Here is a 22615-nt window from a genome sequence, read left to right as displayed (position 1 = left end):
TTACAAGGAGGAGCACTGACTATCCAGCTCTTGTGTGTTTAGAAGGAGACGACGTTGCTCCCAATTATCCACAAGCTGCTCTTCGGTTCATCAGAAGACAGCACAGGGGAACCACTGACAGCACAGCTGGTGAAGCGCAAGGAACTTGAGGCCCTCCTTGCTGGCTTGGAGAGGAAGATCCTCGCAGAAGCTTCATTTCATCGTGGTCCGGCTATGGAGGCACACACGGCAGCTGTCAGAGCAGGGATTATGAAGGTACAAGCATGCAAGCATCCAGTGGCTCTAACTCTGGAGCAGATTATTGTAGTTCAGAACAGTAATTTATTCATAATATGTAGAGTTAATGAAATTGGGGCATGTCTTGCTCTACGTTTCATGAATTCAGCACTTTCGCTTGCAATGTGTCAATGAACACCACATCCTTAACAGTGCTCCCATGAAGTGTCTGAGAGTCCCTCAGTGTCTAGTGGTGGCCAGACCTTAGACCAAGGCCACTCCCCCACAGCCTCTGCGGTGAGTGCACTGAGCTTCAGTGTGTCCCTCACACCACATACACTCGCACCTTGGAATGTGCCAGTCGGCAGCAATTCATTTACCAACATTTTATCCGACACCTTTACCGACAGGAAGATCAATTTTTGTGCAGACCAACATGAGTCTTCCGCTGAGATAATGATCTTCCAGCAGCAGTTGACATTTATCTTGTTGTGCGTCCCTGTGAACAGCTCATAGATCACTGATGCACAACTGCTCAGGGTGAACCATGACAAGAGCCCTTGCATTCTTCTTCTGACCTTCCTGTCAAACACCCAGTGCATAAGGAGGTGAATGTTGTCCACACCACAACCAGCTCAATGGCAGCGTGCAGTGGGGTGCTTTTCTGACCGAGCAGGCAGCGTTTGACTGGGAGGGCTCCTCACACTACTGTTGCCGAGTTCCTCGATCTGCTTGGGGAGCCATCTGATGGGATCCATCAAGTCCTTCTCCCACAGTGCCTATAGCTCGTTCCATGCTGATCACTTGTTTGTCACAGGTAGTTTTCTACACGAACCTTTCTGTGAAGGACAGATAGTAAGGCAATGTCAAACTGAATAGAACATTGCATAAATCTACACCAGCCAACATGTTCCAGCTACACTAGTCCCACCTGCCTGCGTTTGCCCCATATCCCTCCAAACCTCTCCTATCCCTGTCAATGTACTTTAATAATTATTGACCTGATCACATAATCCTGCTGCCTTCTATGCAGTATACGTGGGCTCTCCATTGCTCACTTTTATTGTTCAAGTTCAAGTTCAAGTGAGTTTATTGTCATGTGTCCCTGTATAGGACAATGAAATTCTTGCTTTGCTTAAGCACACAGAAAATAGTAGGCATTTACTACAAAACAGATAAATGTGTCCATATACCATGATATAAATATATACACACGAATAAATAAACTGATAGTGCAAATAACAGAAAGTGGTTGGTAATAGTCAGAGTTTTGTCCGAGCCAGGTTTAATAGCCTGATGGCTGAGGGGAAGTAACTATTCCTGAACCTGGTTGTTGCAGTCTTCAGGCTCCTGTACCTTCTACCTGAAGGTAGCAGGGAGATGAGTGTGTGGCCAGGATGGTGTGGGTCTTTGATGATACTGCCAGCCTTTTTGAGGCAGCGACTGCGATAAATCCCCTCGATGGAAGGAAGGTCAGTGCCGATGATGGACTGGGCAGTGTTTACTACTTTTTGTAGTCTTTTCCTTTCCAGGGCGCTCAAGTTGCCGAACCAAGCCACGATGCAACCGGTCAGCATGCTCTCGACTGTGCACCTGTAGAAGTTAGAGACAGTCTTCCTTGACAAACCGACTCTCCGTAATCTTCTCAGGAAGTAGAGGCGCTGATGTGCTTTTTTGATGATTGCATTAGTGTTCTCGGACCAGGAAAGATCTTCAGAGATGTGCACGCCCAGGAATTTGAAGCTCTTGACCCTTTCAACCATCGACCCGTTGATATAAATGGGGCTGTGGGTCCCCCTCCTACTCCTTCCAAAGTCCACAATCAGTTCCTTGGTTTTGCTGGTGTTGAGGGCCAGGTTATTGCGCTGGCACCATATGGACAGTTGCTCGATCTCTCTTCTGTACTCTGACTCATCCCCATCAGTGATACGCCCCACAATAGTGGTGTCGTCAGCGAACTTGATGATGGAGTTCGCACTGTGGTTCGCTACGCAGTCATGGGTATAGAGTGAGTACAGCAGGGGGCTGAGCACGCAGCCTTGAGGTGCTCCCGTGCTGATTGTTATTGAGGCTGACACATTTCCACCAATACGAACAGACTGTGGTCTGTGGACGAGGAAGTCAAGGATCCAGTTGCAGAGGGATGCGCAGAGACCCAGTTCTGCGAGTTTGGTAACCAGTTTGGAGGGGATGATTGTGTTAAATGCCGAGCTGTAATCAATGAATAACAGCCTGACATATGAGTTTTTGTTGTCCAAGTGGTCCAGTGCGGAGTGGAGGGCCAGCGAGATCGCATCCACCGTTGATCTGTTGTGGCGGTACGCGAACTGCAGTGGGTCCAGGTTTTTGTCGATGTAGGAGTTGATTTGCTCCATGATCAACCTCTCAAAGCACTTCATCACCACCGGCGTTAGTGCCACTGGTCGATAGTCATTGAGGCATGTCACCTTACTCTTCTTGGGCACCGGTACAATTGATGCCCTTTTAAAGCAGGTGGGGACCTCAGACCTCAGAAGTGAGAGGTTGAAAATGTCCGTAAAAACTCCCGCCAGTTGGTCCGCACAGGTTTTTAGAACACGACCGGGTATACCATCAGGACCAGGTGCTTTTCGGGGGTTCACCCCTCTGAAGGATTTCCTGACATCGGCCTCTGTGACTGAGACTGAAATGCCATTATGCTAATTCCAGATTATGAGAATGGATAAGAGGGATCATTTTGTGGGAACTGTTGAAGGGAGCATTACCGTCTGATTTCTGCATGTGTGTGGGCTCTACACTCTATTGCACTCTACTGCCCCCTTCTTATCCCAGATTATTGTTATTTTTTCCTTTGGTAGGAAGTGAAAAGCATTGTGGAGCAAGCCTTGAAACTGTACAGCGCTGACAGGGTTGGATTGGTGGATTATGCACTGGAATCTGCTGGTAAGTATCAGACAAAAGCCCAGGCCAAGTAAAACTCTGAATGTAACAGACTGAAAGGGTGTTGTGTGGGCTGGCACTTTAGTCATGCTTGACTTGATCCTGTGGAATGGGGTGTTCTTTCACACTGGGCAATATGTCCTGAATAGGCAAGTACAGATTTATGTTCACAGTACAGGTTTCCCCAGAGCTGCTGAGGTTCACACTGCTGAATGTTAATTTAACTTGTAACTGCTTGATGTTGCGCCAGCCACAACTCATTTAAAGGCCGAGCCATCGGTGGGATGGCCTTGCCCTGGGGCACCACTGGCTATCTTCATTCTGTCCACTGCTCCATCATCCCTGCAAACATATTGGTTAATCTCTTGTGCACTCTCTCCGAAGCTTCATGCCTTTCTGAGGGCAAGGCAGCCAGGACTGGATGCATTGCTCCAGCTGTGGCCAAGCCTGTGTTTTCCAAAGTTCTCCCATCACTTCTTTGCTCTTGTACCCTGAGCCGTTATTTATAAGGTACAGGAGTTTTTAAACAACATCCAAAACTTCCTTTTTTCAGTAAACTAGGCACATATATCACCCACGTGTGCAAGAAGGACGTGAAGGTCTGATGAAGGGTCTCGACCCGAAACGTCACCCATTCCGGAGACACTGTTGTTTCTTAACTCCTTTTAGAATTGTGCCCTCCAGTTTACATTGCCTTATTCCTCCTCTCAAAAATAAATATTTCACATTTGAATTACAGCTGTAACCAGCCTGTTCAAACCCTATTCTGTATTTGCCTCCAATTCCATTAATATCTCCTGTTCACAGTATCATCTGCAAATCTGGAACTCCAAGTCATTTAATGCGTATGAAGAAAAGATGGGTCTTATTCTGCCCTCTGGCCAATTTTACAACTTACAATTAACCTACAAACCTGTACATCTTTAGAGTGTGGGAGGAAACCAGAGCACCCGGAGAAAACCTATGCAGCCACAGGGAGAATGTAAAAACTCAGTACAGATAGCACCCGTAGTCAGGATCAAACCCAAGTCTCTGGTGCTGTCAGGCAGGAGGTCTACCGATCCGTCACTGCTGCCCTGATTTAATTGCTCCCCTCTTCTGTTGGTTAGCCAGTTTTATTCCTTGAAGCAAAGTTTAAGTTGCAGAGAAAGTGAGAACAAAATAGATGGACTGGAGACCAGGAGACATTTGAGATGAACATCGACACCAGCTGGATCGGTGAAGATGCAACTAGTGGCAGACGAATGAAATCTTAAACACTGTAGAAATGCAAGAAAAGAAGACAAGCTCATGGTTTGAAGGGTGGATAGAAGCTTGGTTCTTCTCAAGCTAACATTGGACAATTGGAATTGTGTAGAAAGCTGAAGATCTACTTTAGGTTTCAGCCATCTGCAGAATCACCAGGATGCTGCCTGGATTAGGCAGAATGCTAGAATAGAATATTAGCTATAAGGGGAGGTTGGCCAAACGGAATGTTTTTGCTGGAGCGTCAGAGGCTGAGACGAGACCTGATAGAAGTATATAAAATAATGAGAGATATATAGATGGAACGGCAGTCTTTTCCCCAGGGTGGAAATGTCAAATACGCGAGTTAAGGTGTGGGGGGGGGGGGAGGGGGGGATGTTTAAAGGAGATGTGTGAGGCAAGTTTTTCTTGCACAGCTGTAGGTGTGCTGTCAGGGGAGGTGGTGGAAGCAGAAACAATAGTAATATTTAAAAGGCATTTGGACAGATACATGTACAGACAGGGAGTAGATGGATGCAGAGCATGTCCAGTCAGATGGATGTGTTAGGTTGACATCATGGTCGGTGCAGACACAGTGGGACAAAAGAGCCTGTTCATGTGATGTAAATAAATGTTCTACAATATATGAGAAATATATGTTCTACAATATAAATTGTCCTTTCTGGATAGTCTCTAAACTAGGTCAGATGTAATGCTACATGGTTTTATATTATTGAGAAAAATAATCTATGCAGACAGCAGTCATTTGTTGCACATGTTCCCAGCTAACTGCCCACAAATAACAATATTTTTATACCTTGGTCAGCTGGTAGAAGTTTTGTTTCCATTTTATGTTACAGAAATCATTCTCATTGTACTTTTTTTTTTGCAAAAATAGATCCTTGTTTATTATAGTTGTATTGAATGGAAAAATGATGAGAGCAAGTAAATGGTTGAGATTTGGGAGGGTACTTATCCAACCATTGCCACCTGGTGGCCATTCAGCTGTATTTAAAGTTTCAGCTGGATTCTGTGCTCCAACCTGTTGGACATTGTATGAAAATTAGTTTTCAAGTTTACTTAAACAATTGTGATTGTAACATTAAATTATTTCTACAGTTGTGCTGGATGTGTTGAGTTCTTGGACAAATTAGAAAGTTCTTCTTAGTGGTCAGCACTCAAGCAAAAACTTTCCAATCCCTCTGCCAGAGTTCTGCAGTTCTCTGCAAACCTGCATATTTCTTGAAGGATTCATGATTAACTTTGTCCATTCAGTGATATGATAATGATTATTTTTTCTCTTGTCAGGTGGCAGTGTGATCCACACGCGCTGCACAGAGACGTTAGAGACCAAGACTGCTCTTCTTAGTCTGTTTGGCTTTCCACTGTGGTACCAATCTCGGTCACCCAGAGCTGTCATTCAGGTATATAATCCTTGTACTGCTGCTCCCTTCTGTCTTGAAAGTTGAATACTCTCCTAGAGGCAGCAAAATACAGGGACGCTATAGGTCCACAACTTCAAGATTTGCTGTTGGGGGCACCACAACTAATGTGTGTCTTCTACTTTATCAAGGTTTATGTGAAACATACTCTGTCTGCATAACAGTTCTTCCCTGTCAGAAGAATGTAAGGTATTGATATATATGTCGAAAAAAATCATGCACTGGCCCACCATGCGTGCTTGTTCAGTACCACAGTTGTGGGATATGGAATAGAAACATGGAAATTATAAACAGGAGTAAGCAATGTGGCCCGTCAAGCCCACTCAACCCCTCAGTATGATCATGGCTGATCATCCAAATTGAGTCCCCAGTTGGGGGACTTCCCATACCTTTCTCCCCATACCTCTTGGTCCCTCTAGCGACAAGAACAATATTTAACTCATGAGTATATTCAACGATCTGATTTCAATTGCATTCCATGATAGAGAATTCCTCTGGTTCATCACTCTGGATGAAGAGATTTCTCCCCATCTGAGTTCTACATGACCTCACCTTATCCTCGCACGGTGATCCTGGTCCTGAAACTCCCCAGCATCAGGAACATCTTACCTCGAATCTTCCAGTCCAGTTCTATAAAATGATCATTCCTTCCAAACTCCAGTGAATATTGACCAGATTGCTCTTCATACGTCAGCCCTGCTATTCCTACAGTTAATCTGCTGCACTTTTGCTTTGTTCCCTCCATAGCAAAAATATCCTTCCTTAAGGAAATGTGGGCTCCTTCCATCTGCTTTAACCAAACTACGACGCTTTATGGTCCCCATTCCTCTCACCTGGATGTAGATTGCCAGTGTGTTTGTCAAATCTTCAATTGAGTTCCGATTTTTTATATCCACTTATGGAGTCATATAGCACAGAAACAGGCCCTTTGTGCCCAACACGTCCACGTCAACCATCAACTAATCCCATTTGCCAGCATTTGCCTGTAGCTTACAGAGGTGCCTGAGTCCAGAGGGTTGAGATTTTAAAGCAAAGAAAGATTTAGAGGAAATCGGAGAAAGCATATTTTGGGTTGCATTTGATCACACTGCCCGAGACAGAGGTCCTGCTGGTTCAGGTACTTGTCTTGATACCCTGTACTTTGTAAATGGTGTGAGAGTATCTGTCTTGGGGGCAGTGTGTTAAAAATGTCTCAGTAAATCCTTTTTTCTGCATTAACTTCATAATTGACACACCATGAACCAAAAGCACAATGGGCTCTGCTGGAAAATTGTATCACGTTTTCTCATTGTGCAGGGTTGAGGTAAATTGGCAGAAAACATTGAGGGGTCGATACTGCAGATTCCTGCCATAGTAACCCCCATCCCAACAACCCATCCCTGTTACCAAAATAGCACTTGACACCCGTTCTAATCAAGAATTTGTCTATCTCTGCCTTAAAAATATCCACTGACTTGGCCTCCACAACCCTCTGTGACAATGAAGTTCCTCCTCCTTTCTAAAAGCGCACCCTTTAATTCTGAGACTATGACCTCTGGTCCTAGACTCCTCCTACCAGTGGTAACATCCTTTCCACATCCACTCTATGTCTTTCATTACTGTGTAAGTATCCTCGTATCCTCACGTGGATCGTGTCCAAAAATCCATCTCCTGTCCCTTTCGGAAGAATCAGTGTTCTGTTGAAAGCAAAGGGGATAATTGTGGGCAGCACAGTAGTAGAGTTGTTGCCTTACAGCGGTTCGATCCCAACCCTGGGTGCTGCCTGTACGGAGTTTGTATGTTCTCCCCGTGAGTTTTTTCCTCCAACTCTCCAAAGACGGACAGGTTTGTAGGTTAATTGGCTTGGTAAATGTAAAACAAAATTGTCCCGAGTGTGTGTAGGATGAACATAGAAAATAGGTGCAGGAGTAGGCCATTCGGCCCTTCGAGCCTGCACCGCCATTTGATATGATCATGGCTGATCATCCAACTCAGTATCCCATCCCTGCCTTCTCTCCATACCCCCTGATCCCTTTAGCCACAAGGGCCACATCTAACTCCCTCTTAAATATAGCCAATGAACTGGCCTCAACTACCTTCTGTGGCAGAGAATTCCACAGATTCACCACTCTCTGTGTAAAAAATGATTTCCTCATCTCGGTCCGAAAAGTCTTCCCTCTTATCCTTAAACTGTGACCCCTAGTTCTGGACTTCCCCAACATCTGGAATAATCTTCCTGCATCTAGCCTGTTCAACCCCTCAAGAATTTTGTAAGTTTCCATAAGATCCCCCCTCAGTCTTCTGAATTCCAACGTGTGCAAGCCGAGTCTATCCAGTCTTTCCTCATATGAAAGTCCTGCCATCCCAGGAATCAGTCTGGTGAACGTTCTCTGTACTCCCTCTATGGCAAGAATGCCTTTCCTCAGATTAGGAGACCAAAACTGTACGCAATACTCCAGGTGTGGTCTCACCAAGACCCTGTACAACTGCAGTAGAACCTCCCTGCTCTTATACTCAAATCCTTTTGCTATGAATGCTAACATACCATTTGCTTTCTTCACTGCCTGCTGCACCTGCATTCCTACTTTCAATGACTGGTGTACCATGACACCCAGGTCTCGTTGCATCTCCCCTTTTCCTAATCGGCCACCAGTGTTAATATTTCCTGTTTCCGCGCTGAATATCTAAATGAAACTGAGATTCTTTCCTAATTTTTTTGTACTTGTTCTCTCTTGCAGCCGGAGGTTCATCCTGGGAACTGTTGGCCATTTAAAGGCTCCCAAGGCTTTGTTGTCATCGAGCTTGCTGAATGGATCTGGCCTACAGCCTTTACCCTAGAGCACATTCCCAGATCAATTTCTCTGGGTGGATCAATTAGCAGTGCCCCTCAAGACTTCTCTGTTCATGTGAGTGAAACCTATAGAATATGAGTGTGTGTTTGGGAACCTTGGTGTTTGTCTGGAGCATGCTGCTGAACATGGCAAGGCTTTCTTGGACATTGGATTCCATGTTCAGGGTCCCGAGTGGTCTCACAATCCACGTCAATAGGATTAACAAGTTCTGTTAAAAATGAGCAAATTCCATTTCACAGTCCAGAACAATAACCCCTCAAATAGAAGGCCCACTAATATAATCTTCAATCTTCCATGCTACACAAGTTGCTCATACTGGTATTTGAACTGTGATTCTGGGTTTTCACTGTCTTCACTGAGTTTTGTCACTTTATTGCACAATCTCAGTGCGGACCAACTGGCGGGAGTTTTTACGAACATTTTCAACCTCTCACTTCTGAGGTCTGAGGTCCCCACCTGCTTTAAAAGGGCATCAATTATACCGGTGCCCAAGAAGAGTAAGGTGACCTGCCTCAATGACTATCGACCAGTGGCACTAACGCCGGTGGTGATGAAGTGCTTTGAGAGGTTGATCATGGAGCAAATCAACTCCTACATCGACAAAAACCTGGACCCACTGCAGTTCGCGTACTGCCACAACAGATCAACGGTGGATGCGATCTCGCTGGCCCTCCACTCCGCACTGGACCACTTGGACAACAAAAACTCATATGTCAGGCTGTTATTCATTGATTACAGCTCGGCATTTAACACAATCATCCCCTCCAAACTGGTTACCAAACTCACAGAACTGGGTCTCTGCGCATCCCTCTGCAACTGGATCCTTGACTTCCTCGTCCACAGACCACAGTCTGTTCGTATTGGTGGAAATGTGTCAGCCTCAATAACAATCAGCACGGGAGCACCTCAAGGCTGCGTGCTCAGCCCCCTGCTGTACTCACTCTATACCCATGACTGCGTAGCGAACCACAGTGCGAACTCCATCATCAAGTTCGCTGACGACACCACTATTGTGGGGCGTATCACTGATGGGGATGAGTCAGAGTACAGAAGAGAGATCGAGCAACTGTCCATATGGTGCCAGCGCAATAACCTGGCCCTGAACACCAGCAAAACCAAGGAACTGATTGTGGACTTTGGAAGGAGTAGGAGGGGGACCCACAGCCCCATTTATATCAACGGGTCGATGGTTGAAAGGGTCAAGAACTTCAAATTCCTGGGGGTGCACATCTCTGAAGATCTTTCCTGGTCCGAGAACACTAACGCAATTATCAAAAAAGCTCATCAGCGCCTCTACTTCCTGAGAAGATTACGGAGAGTCGGATTGTCAAGGAAGACTCTCTCTAACTTCTACAGGTTGCATCGTGGCTTGGTTTGGAAATTTGAGCGCCCTGGAGAGGAAAAGACTACAAAAAGTAGTAAACACTGCCCAGTCCATCATCGGCTCTGACCTTCCTTCCATCGAGGGGATTTATCGCAGTCGCTGCCTCAAAAAGGCTGGCAGTATCATCAAAGACCCACACCATCCTGGCCACACCCTCATTTCCCTGCTACCGTCAGGTAGAAGGTACAGGAGCCTGAAGACTGCAACAACCAGGTTCAGGAATAGCTACTTCCCCTCAGCGATCAGGCTATTAAACCTGGCTCGGACAAAACTCTGATTATTAGCAACCACTTTCTGTTATTTGCACTACCAGTTTATTTATTCATGTGTGTATATATTTATATCATGGTATATGGACACATTTATCTGTTTTGTAGTAAATGCCTACTATTTTCTGTGTGCTTAAGCAAAGCAAGAATTTCATTGTCCTATACAGGGACACATGACAATAAACTCACTTGAACTTGAACTTGAATCCTCAACACTGTTAACCACAAAAGCTTCATACAGTGATTAAGCAACTTTACAACCAATAGATGAGATTAAAGTTAACACACCCTACACATACTAGGGACAATTTTTATGGCAAGTGCTTTCCTGAGAGGGAGTGAACAATTCTTCACTGGTATTCTCTCAGGATTGAGGATGACTTGCTTCCACTTTAGTTCTGTGGGGTATAGAGGTGCCTGATGAGGCCCCTGTGGTGGGACACACTGATTCTACCACCGTTTCATTGTTTGATTGTGTACAGATTCACTTCATGTGCTAAATGAGGTGATGACATTTTTCCAATTGACTTTTAGGGAACTACTAGTTATGTTTGAAATGAAATTACTTTATATGTTCAACCAAGCTTTCTTCCAGGCAAGGGTGAAAGTCCTACTTTCACCAGCTTGTATAATTGTTGGGGTGACTGGAGAGTAGGTGACTGTGTGCAAAGCTTGCTAATTTCTACTTGTTCACAGGGCTTGGATGATGAAAATCAAGCCGAAGGGGTCCTTTTGGGAAAATACACGTATAACGAGGAAGGGGATTCCATCCAGACGTTTGAGGTGCAGGTATGGAAGTGCATAAAGGATCATTGATCATTGATTATTTGCTGGAACAATCCTATAACCTTGGCCTTTTCCTGTAAGCTTTAATTTTCCTTTGCCTCAAATATTTATCTATCTTTTACAATGCTATTAATCAAAATCTGGCATGTGCCAATATTTGACAGTTTGATGTCAGGTTTGACACCAGTTTGACACTGGTGTTTGAACTGAGATTCTGAGTTTTGGTGCTGACTTCACCCATGTTTTAGTTTAGCTTCAGATCAGATTCAATTTTAATTGTCATTGTCAGTGTACAGTACAGAGACAACGAAATGCATTTAGCATCTCCCTGGAAGAGCGACATAGCAAATGATTTGAATAAATAATAATAAGTGATAATAAGTGTCCGGGGGGTGGGGGGGTGATTGGCAGTCACCGAGGTACGTTGTTGAGTAGAGTGACAGCCGCCGGGAAGAAGCTGTTCCTGGACCTGCTGGTTCGGCAACGGAGAGACCTGTAGCGCCTCCCGGATGGTAGGAGGGTAAACAGTCCATGGTTGGGGTGAGAGCAGTCCTTGGCGATGCTGAGCGCCCTCCGCAGACAACACTTGCTTTGGACAGACTCAATGGAGGGGAGCGAGGAACCGGTGATGCGTTGGGCAATTTTCACCACCCTCTGCAATGCCTTCCGGTCGGAGACAGAGCAGTTGCCATACCATACTGTGATGCAGTTGGTAAGGATGCTCTCGATGGTGCAGCGGTAGAAGTTCACCAGGATCTGAGGAGACAGATGGACCTTCTTCAGTCTCCTCAGGAAGAGCTTAGAGATGCAGTGCTGAAACAGGCCCTTAGTCCGCACCAACCAGCGATCCCCGCACACTCACACTATCAATAGACAATAGGTGCAGGAGGAGGCCATATGGCCCTTCAAGCCAGCACCGTCATTCAATGTGATCATGGCTGATCATACACATTCAGTATCCCATTCCTGCCTTTTCCCCATATCCCCTATCTTCAAGAGCCCTATCTAGCTTCCAGAGAACCTCCCTCCACTGTCCCCTGAGGCAGAGAATTCCAGACTCACAAGACCCACACGAGGGACAATTTACATTTATAACAACACAATTAACCTACAAACCTGTATTTGGTGTGGAAGGAAACCGAAGATCTCGAAGAAAACCTCCGGGGAGAATGTAAACTCTGGAACCCGGAGTTGTAAGGCAGCAACTCTATCGCTGCGCCTCCATGCCACCTTTTTCTCACTTAAACCATATTTGCTTTAGGCAAAGGCTTGATAGAATGCCAAGCTGATTCATTCCATTAATGGAGATCAAGGTGGCAAAGATCAATCACATGATCCAGGAGCCACTAGTGAGTGAAAGGGGATGAACTCCAGTGAAGGCAACTAAAGCTTGAAATTCTGGCACGGTGCTGTTTTTATGCAGTGTCTTGAAATCCCTTTAACTCTGGAAACTGCAGCATTTACTGTGATTGTCCCCATTGTGCATCTGATGTGGTCTCCGCATTGGTCTTTGCAGGGTGTTGTCGTTCTTTCTTCTTTTGGGGCATTGTCACAGACGTTCAACCAAGTTGATCATACCCAGGATAAAGAACATACTTTTTTATGTTTCTTCCAACCATTTTTCTGCATGATATTTCATCTGCATGTCCCTGCTCATTCATTTAACCTATCATTATCCAAAGAAGCCTCTCCTAATCCTGTTCAGCTCACACAGCCACCCTGCTTTGGTTAGCAAACTTCCATACATTTTCATCCCTTTGTCCAAATTATAAATGGGACTTAGTTGGACAATTTCTGAAAGTCTAAATACACACCATCTTACTCCTGCTAGTTAAACCATAAAAAAAAACTTGAATGTATTTGTCAAACATTTGTCATTGAAAATCAAACTTGACCCTACTCAGCCTATTTATTTTAAGCATCATGTTACTACTTCTGTATTAATAGATTGCATTATTTTCCATAACTCAAAGGCAGATTGATCTGTAACTTTCCATTTTTTTAATCTCCCTCCTTTCTGAAATTTGCTACCTTCACCTTTTATGGAATTTTGAAAAATGACACTGTTGCTATTGCCATCTTCAAAACATTAAGATGCAGTTTGTCCAGCCATGGAAATTTATCATCTTTAGTTACTTTTTTGTTTTACTAATGCTAATTTACCCGAGCTCCTTCATTCTGAATGTATTGTTCTCCACAATTTATTTCTACCTTAACAATGCAACACTGGTTGGAACCTAAGGTCAGCCCTGTACTGGCCTCTTGATCCCCAAGATCTAACCCCAATCATTCTTGGTCCTGTGCCACTGATCAGCTAAGACTTACAATTGTAGATTCCTGTCCAACCCCCTTTCCCCAATCTTGCTTGCAGCTGATCCCTTCTCAACTGAACAGATTTGCAGCCCCCTTCAGTAATGCTCATGGGTCTAGGCTGTAAGATCTGACCCAAGGGATCAGATGGACTGTCAGTAAGTTCTCTCACATGTGTCTTTTGCTAAAGATTAAATATGTTTGGCAAGTATGTCAGGAGTTTGTGATTTGCAAATAGCGCATTGTGTAAGAAAGAAATGCTGATACTGTAGATGCTTTGCACCGAAGATGAACCCAAAATGCAGGAGTAACTCAGTGGGACAGGCAGCATCTTTGGAGAAAAGGAATGGGAGGCGTTTTGGGTCGAGACCCTTCTTCAGGCTCGTATTATCGCAAATATCGTATTGACTGGAACAAATGACAAGTTAAAAATAGAAAATTGCAAATCTGGTGATGGAGGACTGAAACACAATGCCAGAAATACTCGGGTCAGGCAGCAGGTGTGCAGAGACACCTTTTTTAATTGACCATTCATGCAATCTGGTCTAGAATAAACATGTTTTCAGGTGCAAAGATAGGGAAAACCGAGGAGAGCTGGATCAGTGGCTGATCTACTTGAAGCATCTACATGTTTCAAATTTGCTAAACCAATAATGAAACCAGATTACAGATTGTAGAAACAAGAACCTGCAGATGCTGGTTTACCAAAGAAAGACGCAAAATGCTGGAGTAACTCAGCAGGTCAGGCAGGTCCAGGGATGCTGCCTGACCCACTGAGTTTCTCCAGCATTTTATCTTTCCAGGATAGAAGTTTATTTTTCTTGGCCACTTTATTCACAATTTGTCAGTTGCCACAAAGCAAGCCTGTGTAAGTAAGCATGTTCTCTCCCCATCCACAATGCTACATGGAATAAAGCTGTTGCTCCTAGTATTTCCTGCTGTAATTTGAGATCCATGTTCTTCTCATACCTCTGTAAAACATCTACCTTTTCCATGACAAAATGCTTGTTATCAATGCTGTATGTAATTGAATAGAATGTCCTGAAATCCATGATCAGCAGGATGTTTCAAGTCTGGTTTGTGGATAATCCATCTTCTCTCCTGCCTACAGTACGTTCATATTGAAGCACAGGTTCCCTGATCTGTCATCATGTTCTTTTGCTTTGTAGAATAAAGATGCTCCCGCATACAAAGTCATCGAACTGCGGGTGCATAAGAACTGGGGCCATCCAGAATACACATGCCTCTACCGGTTCCGTGTCCACGGAGATCCAGCGATGTAATTCTGGAAGTCGGCTACCCCGTGCTCAGACTGGCGTTCAAAGTATGATTCTGGATTTTCACTGTATTCACTGTTTTGTCACTTTATTGCACAATCCTCAACACTGCTAACAACAAAAGCCTACTCAACACAGCTATCTACTACAACCCGACCAAACTCTACCCCGCGCTCTACAACCCTACCCTACATATCTTGCCAATTTTTACTTTCTCTGCATCTGAAGCTTCACATCCAACCACATTTCAAACTAGATCAATGCGGGCATTGTATCTGTCAGGAATAAACTGCTGTGCTGAACATGAATTGTCCCCACCTCAGATCTCCAGCAAGAATATCATGCAAGTTTGCCAGTACACCACACAAAGGCAGTATATATTTTTTTGATTTAACACCCATCACTTTGCTTTTATTCAAATTTATCACACTTATTTTCAACTAGACCAGGTCGAACCTGTTGGGCCCATCCCCCAAAGTAATATTCCACCATTGACCCATAGCCCCCAACTGCTCAGGTGCGGCTGAGGGGTTCCTGTTGTGGTGCCAGAGATCTCCATTATGACGCAAGTTACGGCAACCCTCCCCATCCCTCTTCCTACCCCTATCCTCCTCCATTCCCCCTCATCCCCAGCACTTCCCCGCCCCCCTCCCTCCTTTCCCCTCTCCTCCTCCCTTCCCCAACTCTCTCCCTCACCTCTCCCTCCTTCCCCTACCCTCACTCACTCATTCACCTCCATAACTCCTCTCCCCTTCCTCTCCCTCTATCCCCCTGCTCCCCCACTCTTCACCTCCCCCCTATCTCATCCCCCATAATGAAAATCGCCTTTTTTTTCCAAATGAAATTTCCCCCCTAACCCAACCCCCACAATGGAAAGCACGATGTTTTTTAAAAATGAAACCTCCCCCCTATCCCAACCGCCCACAATGAAAAATATCAGCTGTTAATGAAAATGGAAGATTTTGTTTAAAACGGATTTTATTTTGAAAATCGCGATTTTTTAATGTAAATGAGATTCAGGATCCCATTGTGACGTCATTGTAACATGGCTGATGGGCAGAGCAAGTGCAAAAGTGATTTTTATAAAGTTTAAAATGTCAATAACTTATAAAATATAACAACAATCTGAACGAAACGTGGTTATTGCACACCCCAGGAGTAATGGTGAGTAAGGTGAGCCAAAAATTGTAGCGCTATCGTGTACCGTTTTGGCGCCGTTTCCAGCACTCACTCACTCGCAAACAAACAAGATGAGAGTTTTAGTGATATAGATAGATGCTGTCATGATTTCATCTTACAATCATCTATATATATTAGTAAAACTTCCATCTTGTTTGTTTAAATGTGTGAGTGTTTGATCCCGAAACTACGCTAAAACGGTACACGATTGAGCTACATGTTTGGCCCACCTTACTCACCATTGTCCTGTGATGTCCTGTGGCAAGTTTTGTTCAGATTGATGGGATATTTTACAAGTTATTCACATTTTAAACTTTACAAAAACCATAAATCACTTCCACTTGCACTGGCCGTTGGCAGCGTATGATGTCACAATAGGATCCCGAATCTCATTTACATAAAAAATTGCCATTTAAATAAAATCCGCTTTTTCAAATTCTTCCGTTTTCATTCACAATGACTTCATAATATTCATTTACAAAAAAAAAATCACAATTTTCATTGTGGGGGGTGGGATAGCTGGGAGGTGTGGAGTGGGGGGAGCAGGGGGATAGAAGGAGAGGAGAGGGGTAGGGAGGGTAGAGGAGTTATGGAGGGAGGGAGGCAGTGACTGAGAGTAGGGGAATGGAAAGGTGAGGAGAGGGGAAAGAAGAGGGAGGGTGAAGAGGAGTAGGAGGGAGTGCTGAGGGATGAGGGGAATGGAAGATAGGGCCAGGAAGAGGGAGGTTGGGAGCAACGCCGAACCCCCCCCCCACCCACGTGGGGCTGATTGATAGGCTCCGACATCCTGCTCGAGGCCAGATTAGTCCAGGTCCCATCTGATGCTGCTCCCCCCACCCCACCCCACGTGGGGTGAAAATCGCTTTAAAAAAATACGTCAAGCTGGATTTCAGAGCCACTCAATCGATCGATTGAGTGGCTCTGAAATCCAGCTTGACGTTTTTTTTTTAAAGTGATTTTCATTGTGGGGCTGGGGAGGTTTCATTTTAAAAACACCTGATTTGCATTGCGGGGAGTGGGATAGGGGGGAGGTGAGGAGCGGGGGATCAGGGGGATAGAGGGAGAGGAGGGCAGTAGGGAGAGGAAAGTGGGAGAGGTAAGGAGGGAGAGTGGGGAGGAGGGGGAGATGGAGAGGAGTGGGGGAGGTAGGGAGTGGGGGATAGAGGGAGGAGGGCAGTGGGGGAGGTGAGGGATATGGGGGGGCGTGGGATAGGGGGAGATGAGGAGTGGGGAACCAGGGAGGTAGACGGAGTGGAGAGGGATACGGAGGAGACATGGGTTATGGAAGGAGGGTAGGGGAAAGGAGAGGGAGGGGAGGAGGAGAGAGGAAAGAAGAGGGAGGGTGAAGAGGAGGGAGATAGGGAGTGCTGGGGGATAAGGGGGAATGGACGAGGGTGGGAGTAGGAAGAGGGATGGCTAGGTGCAGTTGGTAGAGGGTTGCCGTGACTCGCGTCATAACGGGAACCCCTCAGCCGCACCTGTTGGGGTCTATGGGTGTGTAGTGAAATATTCTATTGTGGGAACGGGGCACATCAGGTCCCACTTGGTCTAGTCCATGGGTTCCCAATCTTTTTCGTCCCGTTTACCCAGGGCAACCTTTCGAAAGTAAATTTGTCCCCACCCTTAAAGTTCAAATTTATTTGTCCCTATTTTGTTAGTGTTTGGTACCCAGTTTTGTTCAGTAATTTGACCGTCTTAAATATAAAATCCCGTATCAACTCGTGATTTGAATTTGTGGCTGGAAATTTAATTTTGATCCTCTTCCCCATACTTTTTTTCTTTCCTATAACTATATTAGTGTTTGATTCCTGATGATGTACAGAAGTACGTGTATTTGTTTATTCAGGAAAAAATGACTTTGCCACTTTACCATTGTTTACCATCAAAATTAAATATAGTTTGTATATATTTACATTATTAGTTCTTCAATTACTTGATCAATGTTTTTTTTTCTATAATTAAAAAAATTCAGCAATTTTTGATATTTTTATGCTTCTCTTTTAAATTACCAATGTTTTGTTTGCACTGCCGAAAATTAAAGTTTCTATTTAATTGAAAAGGTCTGATGCATTTTTTAAATATTTAAGAATGAACAAAAATCAATAGCAGGATGTCAGTGCATCCAAATAAGCTTGTCCAAGTTATTTTAAATATTTTGAAGGCTAAAAGTCCGTTTCAACACTTAGTTTTTCCAAAGGCTGACTACGTACATTGAGAGGTAGATTTATGTGGGTGGTTAGGCCAGCAAGGCCGGATAATGTCAGATTAAACTGTACTTTATAAATTAAAGATTTTAATGTTTATCACTTCTTATTTCCCTCTTAGCAACATCATCTGTTGTAAAGAGTGTCACAAAATTAATCTTAACCATTTCCTCTTGCCTTCACACAACCTTTTAGGATCACAGTGGCACTCAGTTCTGAGTTATTCTCTTGCTCTGTATGTAAATAAAACATCTTTGAATTTTATTTGCCAAATATTTTCACATCCTCTCTTGGGTGCCGTAATTTTCATTTTAATTTGACTCCTTGTCAGGAAATTTCCTGTTTTGCTTTAACCTGCTCTCTTCACCTCATCAGCAGTGCCGGCCTTAGGAGGTGCGGGGCCTGATTGGGAACTATTTTCATAGAAATATAAATAAATAATTATAAATAATAATAATAATAATAAATTTTATTTAATGGGCGCCTTTCAGACATCTCAAGGACACCTTACATAGTAATCGGAACATATAATCGGAATATAACAAGTAATAAAGACATCACAGAGACACAAATTAAAAACAGAATTCAATCCAAAAACAGAAAATCAAAAACACAGTGTGAAGAGGGAGCAGCGGCAGCCAAAGCGCGCCAGCGTCCACTCTCTCTTCACGGCAGCCATCTTGGACACAGACCTACAGGACTACAATTAGACAAAAAAAATCATCCCCCCACAGTGGATAGCACTGTGGAGGAAGGCACAATGTCCAGTCCCCACCCCATGTTCACCCCAAAGTCAGGCCTATTGAGTCACGTGTCGTGAGTAACATGACAATTCGGGGGAGAGTTCCTTTCACAGCGTGTGGGGAGTCTAGCCAGGGGTAAACTTGCGAGGAGGGAAGGAGCGTTGAGAAGGAGGGGATCGGGTTCATGCCAGTAACACTCACTCACCGCTGCCGCGGTGCTCCAGGCGCCACCGCATTGTGGCCGGGGAGGGAAGCACCGGCCAGCCGAACCGACTGCCATCTCAGCGCCTTCTGCTGGCCCGCTCACCGCTGGCAGTGCTCTCCGTCTGAACAGTGATGGGACCAGCTCAAGAGATCATAGAGCGGAGCGGGTCAGCGAGTGATGGATAATATCACGGTGGGCAGTGGAGCTTACTCCTGTGTCCCGCGAACAAGGGATCAATTAAGGTTACTCGCACTGACATATGGTCCTGTTATCCATCGCCCGCTGATCCCTGGCCGACCCCCTCTTTCTCAACCCTCCTGCCCTCCCCGCAACTTTACCCCTGGACAAACAACCCACACGCTCTGAAAGGATCTCCCCCAGCAGCGCTGTCCTTTTTCAGCCGCTTCCTACTTTACAGCCGCTTCCCATCAGCTGCTAGCAATGAGGGATAGACTTGGCTATCCCTCTGTACAGGCTTCTTCAGATGGAACTGAACTCTCGTCGGTGAGAGTACTTGTGATTGTCTGAAGAAGGGTCTCGACCAGAACTCTCTCCCAAGAGCCCCTGCCGGTCCCGCTGAGCCACCACAGACAGGGAGTTGAAGGTAGATACAGGGGGGGTCCACCTTCAACTTCAGAGCCAAACAAAAAATACAGAGTGCTGGAGGAACAGCGGGCAAGGCAGCACTCGAGGAGGGAACATATCACTTATCAGGAGCCGCCATGGGCCAGGACACTCCCCCCTCCCCTGGGGAACAGAAAGGAACCGCAAAAGTCTAAGAAGGAACTGTAGATGCTGGAAAATCGAAAGTAGGCATAAATGCTGGAGAAACTATGCGGGTGTGAAGCCCTGTCCCACTGTGCGAGTTCACCCAAGAGCTCTCCAGACGTTTAAACAAGTAGAATAAACGTAGCAGGTACGTCAGAGCTCGGGACGTTTCAATAGACAATAAACAATAGGTTCAGGAGCAGGCCATTTGGCCCTTCGAGCCAACACCGCCATTCAATGTGATCATGGCTGATCATCCACAATCAGCACCCCGTTCCTGCCTTCTCCCCATATCCCCTGACTCAGCTATTTTTAAGAGTCCTATCTAGCTCTCTCTTGAAAGCATCCAGAGAACCTGCCTCCACCGCCCTCTGGGGCAGAGAATTCCACACACTCACCACTCTCTGTGAGAAAAAGGGTTTCCTCATCTCCGTTCTAAATGCCTTACCCCTTATTCGTAAACTCCCTCAACATCAGGAACATGTTTCCTGCCTCTAGCATGTCCAAGCCCTTAACAAATCTTATATGTTTCAATGAGATTCCCTCTCATCTTTCTAAACTCCAGAGTGTACAAGCCCAGCTGCTCCATTCCCTCAGCATATGACAGTCCCGCCATCCCGGGAATTAACCTTGTAAACCTACGCTGCACTCCCTCAATAGCAAGAATGTCCTTCCCAATACCAATACTCCAGGTGCGGTCTCACTAGAACTCTGTACAACTGCAGAAGGACCTTTTTGCTCCTAAATTCGATTCCTCTTGTTATAAAGGCTAACATGCCGTTTCTTAGCGCTAACGGCAGGTACTCGGGAAACGTGGTAACTCGTGAAGATTTTTCAACGTTGAAAGATGTCCACATGTAAAATATACTCAGGATGTAAAAATTTGATACTTTTTAACACGTTGTCATACCGTAGTAGCTCGTGAGTTTACCGTAGTAGGACCTGGTGTGCTATATCACCATTGTATGTTCATAATGGAAATATGAATACTCTGTATATTCATTACTTTTGAATTGTAGTTTTATGTAATCCTCCCATAATTTCTGAGTTCCATTTCACAATAATCAGACAAACAGAATGTTGCAAGGTAATATCTTGCCCAAACTCAGTTGTATCTTTCTATCTCAATAAATATCACAAAATATGCTATTGTTTCAGCGACATTATGACAAAATATAGAATTTAAGTTATTTGTCATCCCAGAAACAACAGTACTTAAAGAAGTGTTCAAGAAGGAACTGCAGATGCTGGAAAATCGAAGGTACACAAAAATGCTGGAGAAACTCAGCGGGTGCAGCAGCATCTATGGAGCGAAGGAAATAGGTGACGTTTCGGGCCGAAACCCTTCTTCATTACTTAAAGAACATTTGTTTTACTAATTTACGAGAATGTACCATAGGTTGATCCATATCCAACATAATGTTGTGATAATTGTATAAAATGTATTATTGTCTAAGAAATTTGGTGTGGATTGATAATCCATCTCAGTTCTCATTTGGGCAAGTCCCAGCTATAGATACTTTCCCCCCACCCCCAATCCCCCTCGCCCGATCTTCATTGAATCTGCCTTTTACTCAGTTGCTATAACGTTTCCTTCCTATCAAAATCAATGTGTAGCATCTCTGTCCCTATCTTCCAACTCCCACTTTGAAATAAAATACAACTTTTGACAAAGATTTTGCAGCAGGATCGCTATATAAATACAAATATATGGTATTTTATCCTAGCATATCCCCCCCCCCCCCCCCCCCCCCCCCCTTACCACCACAGAAGAAGCGTAACTTGAAGCGTTTACATTTGGAGAAGTTCGATACGAACCAGGAATGAAAATTAATAGCTATGAAGCGATTAACAGCGAGCTACGAAGTTAGATTGACACACCTGTCAGAGGGCTAAGAAACAATCCTGAGTTGACGGCGTATTGTTTTAAGTGAGCATTTTGCAGCGACCTCACCTTATATTCTGGTAAAATATTATTTCCATGGAAATCTCCTATTTCACTTTGAAATTATATTCATTTTATAACCGTTTGCAACATCAGTAACCATCTTAATGTTCCTGCATTTAGTACCCGGTATGCTTGAAACAATTTATTGTAAGGTACTGTAACTTTAAAAAAAACTACATCAACCAGGTATGAAAATTACACTGAATTTTTGCAGGCGTTGATATTATTCAAACTCTGATCGGCCCCGCTTGCTCGATGTACTGGAGCAGTTCCAGCGAACCAACATCCCCTTCTCCTTGCCCAGTCATCTTTGTATTCCGGAGGCGCCTCCTGCACCCTATCTTGAAGGCCTTGGAGGCATTGCCCCGGTTCACCCCCCTTCTGGCCCATTCCTAGTGCCCGACATCTCCAGCTCCCTCATGGTTCCACCGTCTGCCAGGTCTTTGAGTGGGCCCATATGATCCTTATGGCTGGTTCCTGGTCCCGTTGAGCCTTCAGGCGAGATCCCGCCAACCAATGAACCTTCTGGTGGGCACCACGACCTACCCCAATAGCCTTGGTTGCACCTTTGTCCACAGACATCGTAGAAGGCGTCAGCTGGGCCTCCCTGAGTGTGAACCCACATAAAGTGATTGGCTGAGATAGAGTTCCTGACCATGTCCTCGTGGACCAGCAGGAGTAAGCACGGACATTTGTGAATTCTTTCGACGCCAATGTGTGGTTCTCATCTGCTCTCGGAAAACCACTAACTTCCTGATGTCAAAGAGAAACAAGGCATTCCTTAATGATTAATGGGTCTGACAAACACTATCCTGAAGTGCTTTGAAAGGTTGGTCATATCTTATGTTAACTACAGCCTGCCAAAGCTTAGATCCATTGCAATTTGTCTACTACTGCAACAGGTTCAAGG

General features: G+C 44.8%; 1 protein-coding gene across 1 annotated transcript in view; it reads left to right on the top strand.

The window, feature by feature from the left end:
- The window catches only part of LOC116966827 (SUN domain-containing protein 2-like), a 32732-nt gene extending 24022 nt beyond the window's left edge, over window positions 1-8710 (top strand). The window contains exons 7-9 of the mRNA XM_033013167.1: window positions 3054-3138; window positions 5668-5783; window positions 8519-8710. Of these exons, the coding sequence (XP_032869058.1) occupies window positions 3054-3138; window positions 5668-5783; window positions 8519-8710 (393 nt within the window). The remainder of the gene's footprint in view (window positions 1-3053; window positions 3139-5667; window positions 5784-8518) is intronic.
- The last annotated feature ends 13905 nt before the right edge of the window (window positions 8711-22615 follow it).

This window comes from Amblyraja radiata, chromosome 38, assembly GCF_010909765.2.
Source record: "Amblyraja radiata isolate CabotCenter1 chromosome 38, sAmbRad1.1.pri, whole genome shotgun sequence".
Lineage (NCBI taxonomy): Eukaryota > Metazoa > Chordata > Chondrichthyes > Rajiformes > Rajidae > Amblyraja > Amblyraja radiata.
This window is presented reverse-complemented; position numbering and strand designations above follow the sequence as displayed.